This window comes from Silene latifolia, chromosome 2 (assembly GCF_048544455.1).
Source record: "Silene latifolia isolate original U9 population chromosome 2, ASM4854445v1, whole genome shotgun sequence".
Lineage (NCBI taxonomy): Eukaryota > Viridiplantae > Streptophyta > Magnoliopsida > Caryophyllales > Caryophyllaceae > Silene > Silene latifolia.
Window position 1 is genome coordinate 180,668,723 of NC_133527.1, and position 12,202 is coordinate 180,680,924.

Sequence of the window (12,202 nt, forward strand, 5' to 3'; positions counted from 1 at the left end):
CTGATACAAACACGGTGTAAAACACTGAAGTTTGGAACTACTACTTCACTAATATACATAGATGGGTTTTTTATGGGTGTTGATTTCACAAGAGACTACAAGAGGGATGTGTTTTAACGTGGTTTGTAATTAATTGAGAACTGAGATCTTGTCATTAGGATTATTCAACGGTAAAAGAAAGATGAAACCACTGTGGAGGTCAGGTTATCCGGATATGTACAAGATTGACCTCCAGTGGCGGTTTACCATGCCCTCTCAGAATTTTGAATTTATAGGTGTCAATTGTCATTATCATTCAAAAGTTAAAATTTTGAAAAAATTTCAACTTTGTTACATCTAGTCTACTACCTTAAGAAGTTGTATTTGTTTTTAAGTTAAAAATGAGTCAAATACTAACTCATATTATTAGGTGAGATAAGTTTTTTTTTTTTCTTCTAAGGCATTATCTAAAAATTTGATTGGTTTCATGTTTAAGACGGATATACTTATCTTAAAAAAGAGTAATTTGCGTTACCTTACTAGCATAATCATTTCGACAAAATGTGGATTGGGTCGATACAATCATACTAACAGTGACGACAGAGTTATGAATTAAACTTAACAAGAATGAAATATTTAAGCGGAAGCACCACAAACTTGGAAAAAGTTCAATAATTTTGACTAAAAATTTCGAAACTTTTATTCTCCTGCGGGGAGAAGCGCCCCCGCTAGTAGACCTGTCAAATAGGCTAGACGGGTCGGGTCGGGTCGGGTCTTTTATTGGGTCAAAATATGGGTCAGACCAAATTTGGGTCGAGCCACATGGATCACAAGTCAGGTTAGGCTTAGAATACGGGTAAAAAATAGTCCCCTAACGCCTTTTTTGCTTTACAATTTTTAAATTGAAAAAACAGTTTTCTAAAAATTAAACCATATTCAATATTAATATTTTAATCATATTCATTATTTACATTACTTATATTGAAAGAATTGTAGATTTTAAGTAATTTTAATAACTATTTTAAGGAACTAAATATGAAAAGAAGTTTTTAAGATATGCATTAATTGTATTGGGTTGTGTATAATTTAGTCTTGAATTCCTAACTTAATACACTACAAGAAAAAAGCTCATTACCGTCTGTTTTGAGCGATCGGAAAAGCTTATAATCGGTCGGTAAATTATAATTACCGACCGATTGAAAGTGGTCGGTAAATTAATAGAATTACCCACCAACAGGGTGGTAGGTAAATAGAAAATCGGTCGGAAACTGAACCCATTGACTGGTCAATGGGAATCCACCAATCGGTCGGTAATTACCTACCGATAGGCGGTGGGTAATTTGCTATTTCGGTCGGTAAATTTTATAGTGCATATTATTTAGAGCATGTTCTCGGTCGGTAATGAGATACTATGAACTATTTCCTACCAACCTGGCTACCCTTACCTTTATGTCTGCAAATATACACATGTTAACACATAGAGACCATCAAATGCAAAACACCGTGTTGTTATATCAAAGGTCGTCTAAAACCAATTGTTTTTATTAAAATACTCCAAAATATGGAGTTACACAATCTAATCCAACATCTTTAAAAATGAATACTTTAATAGTCTAATACACTTATATAATCTCTAATAGTTTAATACACATATACCCATGTGAGGTAATATTTGATCCGTCTTAAGGTAACTGTCGTAAGCTTGGCTTAAGACGGATAGTGCGATCTTAACAAGACTAGCTGTAAGGCTTATTATTACTACAAAATTGATTGCCTTGACGATCTCTCACAACCACATTGGTCTTTTCACCAGCTCATGTTGTAGATTCCTTGATCTCTTGCTTAACCCGTACCTACAAAGAGAGGTAATTAGAACAAGTCAGTATAACCATGATTACAACGTAAGATGAAAAACATCTTCACCTCCACTCGCAAAGCTGCACATCAAGAAAGCGGGTTGGGTAAGATTTGGGTACTTTTGGGTCACAAGTCTACCCTCAAAACGGGTTGGGTAAGATTTCGACAAGTCTACTTCTAAGTGTTGTAACCAAAACACACCACCATCTTCTCACCTAATCAGGTCGTGTATACATTATAGTGTGATACCCAAAACAACCTAATAGTTTTGCTTAATATATAACATGTTTAAAAACTCAAATTTACTTTGTCTTAATATTTGACCTCAAATTTTCCAGCGTTGATCAGTCATGGTCACAATTATAGCATCCTGCGCACTTCCAACCACAACCTGTGAAGAGAGTTAACAATGAGATCAGTCACTCTTATCAAAATATGTAGAGTAATTGTTGGGATTAAAGCTTTTCACTGCGGTAAACTATTAATTAGACCAAAACAGAAACTTCAATGTACCAATAGACAAAGTAAATTAATAATACTCTTTAAGCAAATTTAGTAATGAAGCTTATGAATGCATGATTCGTAAAAGGACAACAAGGCCGAGCAAAGAAACTAGCTTACTAACTGCAGGTATACCAAAATAAGAAAGTATACTAACAATAAAACATCAAGTTTTAACCATCACATCATAAAATTACATAAAATTAACATCATAAGAAGGTATAAGATTAACAATTATCAAAATAAGAAAGTAAACTAACATCAAAGCATCCAATTTTCAACATCACAACAACATAAAAAGGTACACTCTTATTTGGATTAGTATATAATATTAACATCATAAGAAGTTATAAGAAGGTATAAGAATAGCAAGTTTCCCTCACCACACTAATCCAAATAAGAAAGTATACTAACATACATTACATCATAAAGAGGTATAAGGTTAACAACTTCACATCATCAATTTTCCATCACCAATAACTAATCAAATTAAGAAAGGATACTAACATTACATCAATTAAATTTATCTAGGTATACAAAATTATACTAACATTATGTTATAAGATAAGAAGGTATAAGATTAATTAACTCAATTTATAATATACTACAAACTACCAAAAACAACAAGATCGAGGTTTAAGAGAGCATAATAACTTTCATTGTGACACCCCTATACTCCAAGTGCCTTACCAGGACCACTTAGGTATAAGAACATCACCATCTCGGTTACCCGAGGCAATGATAATCATAAGACAATGAAGAAACATAATTTAAAACTAAATACGGTTTAAGTGATCACATGTCCAAACCAAAACTGTTAAACTGAAATACAAGGTACTCAAATGGTCCACTAGCAAAACTATCAAAACTACAAAGTATCGTCTGACACAGTGGAAGACTCTTCTAACTGCCATGTGATGACTCATCCCAGTTATCTCATATGCGTCATATCATACCTGCTCAATAACTGCTCACCATCCCCGAATGGATCACCACAGTTTTTAAAACATTTAAACGGGGTACTAATTACACAACACAAAGCCACAACGAAACAAGTACATAAACAGCTCAACAACACCACAATCCTCCAAACTACAAAATCAATCTCCACACAACTGACTACACGCTAAAGTGTGTAGTCCTGCCAGAGTACCCATCGCAACAAGTACTCCACACCGCCAGTGGGGGCCCGCGGCCGTACCCACCAAATCCCCGCTCATCAACCATTGAGCGATAAACCCAAGTTTCCTTAATGTGCACATCCCCTCCTGTGGCGGGTTTCACAGAGGGCGAACCAAGGGCATGAAGCCACTCCCACAAGTGACTCCACTCAGCCAGGGACGCGCCCCGAATATCACAGACAATTATACAACAATAATCAACAATATAAACTAACAACCGTCACAATCACCAGCAATATAATTAATCAATAACCACAATACAACCACCACACACATCATGTAACTAATACTGAGTAGGGAAACCCTACCTGGAAAGCAACACGAAATCAGACGATCTAAGCAGTTACTCAGAATCTCTCCTCAACAAAGTCTCCTCTTATGCATACATACATATTATCACTACCGTAACCACATAAACACAAAAACTCTCAAATCCCCAAATTAGGGTTTAACCAACATTAACCAAATGATATAAAAATGATGTGTAGAACTTACCCACGATACAAAGATCACAAAGGTATAAAGAATGATGAAAACCGACACCTCTAGCTCCGGGATTTGCTAATAATGCGAAGGGACAAGACAACGTAACTTGAAACTTCTCTTGACTGTGATTTAGGTTTTGTAAAAGTGTTTAAAGAAAGATGACGGAACTTAATATATATTAATCCGCATTATTAACAAACCCGTCGCAAATCACCCGTAAACCGACTTACTCGATCGAGTAAGTCACTTACTCGATCGAGTGACCCTTACTCGATCAAGTGTCAAGCTTACTCGATCGAGTATCCTACAAGCAGACTACTGTTTTGTATAAAATCAAACTTACTCGACAAAGTAAGCCCCACTCGATAGAGTACCCTCAGACACATAAAACCGTAGTATTACATTCATAAACATCCTCAATATCAAATTCCATCACCAACAACTAATTAAAATAAAATAAAACCCCCCAATTTCACCTGACCCTAATCCTAACTTAAAACAATTTTTAAATAACAATCAAATCACAATAAATCATCAATCCTTAGATAAATTTATATGTAAACATTAATTATAAACACTATTAGAATAATTAAGAACAAAAAACTTAAGCAAAAACATACCTAAATCAAATTAGAATTAATCGTACTAGAGAGAGAAGAACAGCGGCGGCGTATGGAGGAGCAGCGGCGGCGACGGCGTGTGGAGGCGGCAGCAACGGCGGGGTTGTGAGAGGTGGAGCGGTTTGAGGGTTTGGTTGTGGTGAGAGAGTGAGGTTTTCTCATTAGAGGGATATGTAAGAGGGGGTGTGGTCGGGTAGTTTAGACAACATAAGCATTATTTTACCGATCGATGTATAAGGCGGTAGGTAAATAACCTATATGTGGTGGGTATTTCATAATTTACTGACCGATGTCTAATATTTCCCGACCGACTATGAAGCGGACAATAATTTACAGACCAATTTAAATTCAGAGACCGATGGCGGTCGGTAAATCCAACTAGCGACCGGAGTTTATAGCGGTCGGACAATTGCGGTCGGTAAATGGCCAATTTCTTGTAGTGATACAAAATATGGAAGATATTAAATATTTAAATACAACCCAATGGATTGTATATATCAAAACCCTTTTTCAATATCATCCTAATCCTAAATCTTTCCGTTTATTTTTCTTGTTATGCGGAAGCGTAAATATCCTTCTGTTGGGCCTCTCCTGCATCTGTGTCCACTGCTCATAATAGTATGATATTGTCCGCTTTGGGCCAAGCTCTCACGGATTTACTCTTGCGCTCCTTCCCAAAAGGCCTCGTACTATTATATTCTCTGGACACTTATAAAGATTATCTTCCATCTTTATTCTACCGATGTGGGACATGGGTTTGAACCCTAACAAATCCTCTCCTGAAACCAAGGACCATCATCTTGACTCGTCCCTTGACCTCCACAGAGAGCTTCAACTTCCCACACCCTACAAATCCAACTTTCTTCTAGACACCCTTAACATCACCAAGACTTAATCTCCCCTTACCGACACACAATGTGTCTCTCCAAGGGTCTACTATCCCTCCACGAGACTGTGCTACACTTGCGTACCAAACTCCTATGCGTCCAATATAACCCTGGATAGGGTCCGAATCCAGTGCCTTCACGGGACTTACCATGGACCGCGCACCTTTTGTTGCCTCCACTAAGCCACAGCTCGCTTCCCGGGGTCGCTGACGATCTTCTCTTGGGTGGCCTGTCGTCTCCCCACCGTGAGGCCAAAGTTGCCTCCACAAAGCCTCAGTCCACCCCGTCGGGTCGCTGACGTCTAACGCTCTTCTCTTGGATGGTCTGCCGTCATCCGTCGGGTCGTTGATGATCTTCTCTTGGATGACCTGCCGTCTCACCACCATGAGACCAATGTTGTCTCCACTAAGCCTCAGCCGACCCATCCGGGTCGCTGCCGATCTTCTTCTTGGATGGCTTGCCGTCTCACGGTAATGTCGGAGTCCTGCCCCTTATAGTGTACGTCACCTTCAAATCTTGTCTCTATGCTTCACCAACGTATCTCCCATGGACTTGAGCTTTGCAAACAGTATGCCAGATCGAGGCCATGCGTCCATGAGTCGCGAATGCTATCTGTCCCGCTCTCCAAGCTGCACCATTTGTACGTCACGGGGCCTAGGCCCAGGTTTTTTTAACCTAGCTCTGATACCACTTGTTGTGCGGAAGCGTGAATATCCTTCTGTTGGGCCTCTCTTGCATCTGTGTATACTGCTCATAATAGTACGATATTGTCCGCTTTGGGTCAAGCCCTCACGGATTTACTATTGGACTCGTTCCCAAAAAGCTTCGTATTCTCTGAACACTTATAAAGATGATTTTCCAACTTTATTCTATCAATGTGGGACATGAGTTTGAACCCTAACATTTTTACCCCTTAAATTTATTTGTAATATAGTTAGGGTAGGTTTCATTTATTAGATGATAGAATTGAGTACCAAGTGGTTAATACATACGGCGTAAGGCATGGGAAAGAACATGAAAATGTAGAAGAAAAGGTAATGATTACAAATGGGGCCAAAAATGGCAAACGCTTCTTTCCGCCTTCATTAAATGATTAAAATCACATTAAAATAAGAGACAGAAAATACACTCACCCGCCGCCATTTCATTTTCTCATACTTCTACTGGACTATTGATAATCTGGTATCATTATATTTTATTTATATTTAAATATTTATTGCTGCCATTCGTTCATTCATTCATTCGCTACGGGGGAAATAACAGTACAAATTCCATCCCACATCTTTATGAAAAAGAAAATGCATTTTGTAAATAAAGTTGATTTGTATGTAAAGGCTTAGGTTAAAAGGAGGTAAAGTACATTTAGCAAATACCCTGCCGCCAGAATCCTAATTATCTTATTTTTATCATAATTGTTGAATGGAAAAAAGTTGAGTTATATACCTTCGAATTCGAATCAACATTATATAAAATGTACGAGCGGAACTAGGAGACTAGTAGAGTAGCATACACTAGCACATGACATTTGCCCCTACTAGACCAAGAAATAAATGAAATTTTGGTTACTAATATAAATCATAGTTTCGCTATAGCAAGAATGGTTGGTTATTTCACGATAATTTAACTCAATGAATCATTAATGGAAGCAATTTAACATGTCTTGGTAATTTTAACGTAATAATAAATGTTTTAAGAAAATGACAATCTAAACACAATATCACCATAAAATTCAACTTATAAAATATTCGACTTATTTTAGTGCAAGAAAGAGGTTAGCAAGTATTGACCTACTTAGAGCATCCACAATGGTAAGCTAGTTGCTACTAGCTTACTTTTGCCACATAAGATTTTCAAGCTAGAATATTTTTAAGCTACAAACTACTACAATGGTAAGCTACTAGCTTAGTATTGTGGCTTAAATATATCATATGTCAACTACCTTCCACAACACTCTTTTAATTAATACATTTACTTATTTTACCTATAAAATAAAAATTTAAAATATTTAAGTGTTGTTTTAATTGGTAGATTTTTTCTTGTGGGCCCATTTGAGCTACTAGTTTCATGGAGCTCCTAGCTCAATTTAAGCTAGTACATGTAAAGTGCTTTAATGGTTAAGCAAGTAGCTTGAAAACTTTTTTATTTGCAAGCAAGTCCTTTTGCTTAAGAGCATCAACATTGAAGAGGATGAAACATCCTCTTAGTACTCTCTTTCATCTAAGAGGATGTCCTCTTCAATGTGGATATATCCTCTTAACATCCTCTTTGAAGAGGAAGAGGAAGACTTCCTCTATTTATAGAGGATGTTCTTACCTTGGCCCTTGTGCCAAATAAGAGATAAAAATTGTAGTGGATTTACTTTAAAGGTAAAAGAGGAGAAGAAGTTTGCATCATCTTTGATGTGGACAAAATTAGAGGAAGAGGAAGAAGATAGTGGAAAGTGGGGTAGATGAAAGAGTGTATGATGTGTCAAAAATATAGAATGAAAGAGAGGAAATAAGATGATCAAACTATCCTTTTCAATGTACATGCTCTAACCATTGGAGATGCTCTTATATTCCATAAGTTATAAGTATTAAACTAATGGTTTCAAAAATCGCTTACTAGTATGCTATTTACCGTGTAGGCGTGTATTATACTTCCTCCCATCCAGACCAAAGGTTACAGTTGCTTTTTGGCACTATTCATGGTCGTAGGGAATCTTTGATATTATTCTTAATCTATAAGACAAAATATAGTCATGTGAGATCTTGTTTGATTTATCATCATGGATACTATAAGAATATCAAATTTTTATAATTTTTAATAAAATGTAACTAAAGATATGCACGTTACAAAACGTGCCTCGACAAGTGTGATAAAGCAACTGTAACCTTTGGTCTGGATGGGAGGAAGTATATGGGTTTTCCATCACTCAAACTCAACTCAATTGATCATATTTAGGTGTAGTTTTTGTAAAAATAGCTTTAACTTTCTAGAATGAGTTTTTTCATAAACTACTTTTTGAAAAAGTTGTGGTTGTTTGGCCTAACTTTTGTAAAAGTAGTTTCTTCACAAATTGATGTGTTTAGCCTACCTACTACTGCTTTTTTTGTTTTTGGGAGAAGTAGAAGCAGAAGCATCAATTTGGTACTACTCCCAGCTTCTACTTTTATAATTAGAAAATTACTTAGAAAGTTTGGCCAAATACCCCCTTAATTTAAAAATAAAACAAAAATATGAAGCGATTTTTTTTTTTTTTGGAAAGTAGTATATTAATTAACTTTTTAAAAAAGGATAAATTAAAGGCAAAACACCAAATGCGGCGGAGCTAATTTCTCAACAAAACTATTAAAGCTATAAAAACTCTCAAAATCTCTCCAACTCCCCTTCCCCCGTATCTCTCCCATTTCCCAATAATTTATTCCCCAAAAATGATTAAGAAGCTTAACGGCTTTTTTTAATGTTTTCCAATAAACCCTTTAATTACCATTAACCCCATTAACCAAATTTAACCCTCCCTTTACCCTCTCTCTATATATACACACTCACGCACTTAACATTTCACCATCTTTCTTCTACACACATACATACACCCTTATCTTTTCCATGGCCTTTCTCCTTAACTAACTCTATTAATACAATCGGTTTTGTGTAAGACGATTTTACAGTAATATTAATACCGAGTATATATTAATGAGGAAGATGAAAATAGTGGTGAGGGAGTTTGAGAAAGAAAGAGATAGTAGAGAAGTTGAAGAAGTAGAGAGGAGTTGTGAAGTGGGTCCTACTTCTAAACTATCCCTCTTCACTCATCTCTTAGGGGACCCTCTTTGCCGCATTCGCCATTCTCCTGCTTTTCTCATGCTGGTATTTTTTTTTTCCTTTCCTTTTTTTTTTTTTTTTTTTTTTTACGTTCGCTAATTGAACTTAATTTAATCGATATTTTCTCACAATATACAGTTGCGATGATAAAATAAATGATTTGTTGATTAGTTGTCACGGTCGACAATCAAAGTGAAAAGAGGACAATAATTTTATAATCCGTAGTCGAGAATCGAGTTTAGTTTTGAAAAGTTGATAGTTTGAAGTTTATTTGGAAGGTAGTGTGTTTATTCTCGTGTTCACCGGACATTAATAAGACGTTCACATGAAAGATCATAGTAGTACGCTTGTAGGCTATATAGCCCTTTACTATTTCATTGAAACATACATTGACAAATAGCATGCATCATATCAACATCACTCGTTTGATATAAACCCCAATTTTTCTACTAAAAATATCACAATCATTAACTTTACGACCCCATTATGTTTCGTATTTGTACGATATAACTTATATCCACCTTCTCTTTTTTACCTTTGTCTAATTGGAAAAAATCTACCTAGGGCCAAAACATACTATCTTACTTGCAATTTTTTTTCCTAAAAACTCGTCAGATGCAATTTGATCAGCTTGTGCTTAGCTTTATTTGTCCTTGTGGATATATAATCTCAATACATTTTTAACGAATCATGAAGATTAAGCACTAAATCACGATGATTAGACATAAGGGTCCACATAAGAATCATATGTTTTCAAATCAAAAGAAAATTAAGTAATTAATTAAATTAGTTCAAGAATCATATTCCAAATGTGAAATCATGACCTAATATTATGTTCCACGACATTGTTCTTATCTTAATATAATTAATGTTTGTACTAGTAAATTATTGACGTTTGTTTTATTTGTTGGATGTTACAGGTAGCTGAGGTAGTGGAGGAAGAAGTGGAAGGATGTAATCAAAAGAGAGAAATAGTAGGAATGATTAGAGGTTGCATCAAAACAGTTACTTGTGGTAAAAAATATCATCGACCATCTAAACTTTACCCTAGTCATGACTCTTTCAAACCTCTCCCTGTTTACACCAAAGCTGCCTACATTTTAGGCCTTCGTATTTCGCCGTCACACAGGTAATAATAATTACCGTCATTATCTTTTTGTAAAACGGTCTTATAATATGTTCGTATCCCTATTATTTGCGAGTTGTTTTTATTAACAAAATTTTATGTTTTTATTGAAATTAGGCGAATGGGGATCGCGTTGAAGTTGGTGAACAAGATGGAGGACTGGTTTCGACAAAACGGGGCCGAGTACGCCTACTTAGCCACGGAAAGTGAAAACCAAGCCTCGGTCAAGTTATTCAATAAAAAATGTGGTTACTCCAAATTTCGTACCCCGTCAATATTGGTCCAACCCGTATTCGCTCACCGGGTCAAGGTCTCAAACCGGGTCAATATCATCAAACTCACCCCGTCCGAGGCTGAAACCATATACCGTTACAAATTCTCCACCACTGAATTTTTCCCACGTGACATCGACACAATCCTAAACAATAGACTCAGCCTAGGCACGTTCATTGCCATGCCACGTGACACTCACGCGCCAAGTCCATGGCCAGGGGTCGAGATATTCCTCAAAAACCCGCCCGAGTCATGGGCGATCCTAAGCGTGTGGAATTGTAGCGACGTATGGCGGTTAGAAGTACGCGGAGCGTCCCGTGTCGGTAAAGGTTTAGCCAAAACGACTCGGTTAATCGACCGGGCTTTTCCGTTCCTGAAAATCCCGTCATTTCCGGAACTATTCCGTCCATTCGGGCTACATTTTTTGTATGGGCTAGGTGGTGAAGGCCCGAAAGCGGTGAAAATGGTGAAGGCGTTATGTGGGCTAGCACATAACTTGGCCCAAGAACATGGGTGTAGTGTAGTGGCAACGGAAGTGGGCCATGGTGAACCGTTAAAAGAAGGTGTACCACATTGGAAGAAATTGTCATGTGATGAAGATTTGTGGTGTATTAAACGGTTAGGTGAAGACTATAGTGACGGTTCTGTGGGTGACTGGACTAAATCTAAGCCTGGTTTGTCAATTTTTGTAGACCCACGTGAATTCTAGGGTAACTAGGTAGGGTTAAACTAGTTAGAGTCTACTTAGCTAACTTTGTAGCCTATAATAATAATAACAATCGAGAAAAAACCGTCTCTTAAGTAAGTTGTTCGGGTTTGGTTCTAAGTTAATTGTAATTTTAAATTAGTTGTTGTTGTTGTTGTTGTTGATGGCGGATGGTTTATGTTAGTTTGTTAATTTACGAGTGAGTAAGTTGTGACGATTTGAGTTTCGAGTTAGTTTAAGTTTAGATGAAATAGGGTAGAAGAAAGGGAAATGAAGGAATGGAGATGGTTGATGTAAGCTTATGAGAGAGTGTATTGTAAATGGAAAGTGGCTTTTTTTTTTCCAATAATTTGAATCCCTTTTCGCCTAAGGTCGTTTTCTATCATGGCTTTTCTTTCTTTAGTTAGTTTTAGGATGTTCTAAAGCACTTGATTTGTTGTCTTCTCCAATTTGTAGTTAGAGCAATCGTAACTAGATAATTTTAACTAGTTTGTAACTTTGTATGCAATACACATAATCTTACAATTGAACAGAATTACCAAGCAACTTAATTTATCATTTTAGTTGTAAACATAATCAAAAAGAATTTATTAAGCTAAAGTATATTTCATTAATATAAGAGTTCTACAACAACATGAATAAAAATCAACACTAACAAATACAAAATAAACAACACCAAGATCATTGTAGATGTAGAATTGATAACGGTCCCCACAATGTAAAAATCTATAAATTGACTTTATTTGATGTTGACAAAATTTGATAACTTTACGAATTAACTA

The 12,202-nt window shown here is 36.3% G+C and overlaps 1 protein-coding gene across 1 annotated transcript; it reads left to right on the top strand.

Moving 5' to 3' along the window:
* Positions 1-9,059: 9,059 nt before the first annotated feature.
* On the top strand, positions 9,060-11,790 carry LOC141643547 (putative N-acetyltransferase HLS1). The gene is made up of 3 exons (XM_074452744.1): positions 9,060-9,360; positions 10,236-10,444; positions 10,559-11,790. Exons 1-3 carry the CDS (start codon positions 9,187-9,189, stop codon positions 11,421-11,423), a joined length of 1,248 nt encoding a protein of 415 aa, XP_074308845.1. The 5' UTR covers positions 9,060-9,186; the 3' UTR covers positions 11,424-11,790.
* Positions 11,791-12,202: the final 412 nt, after the last annotated feature.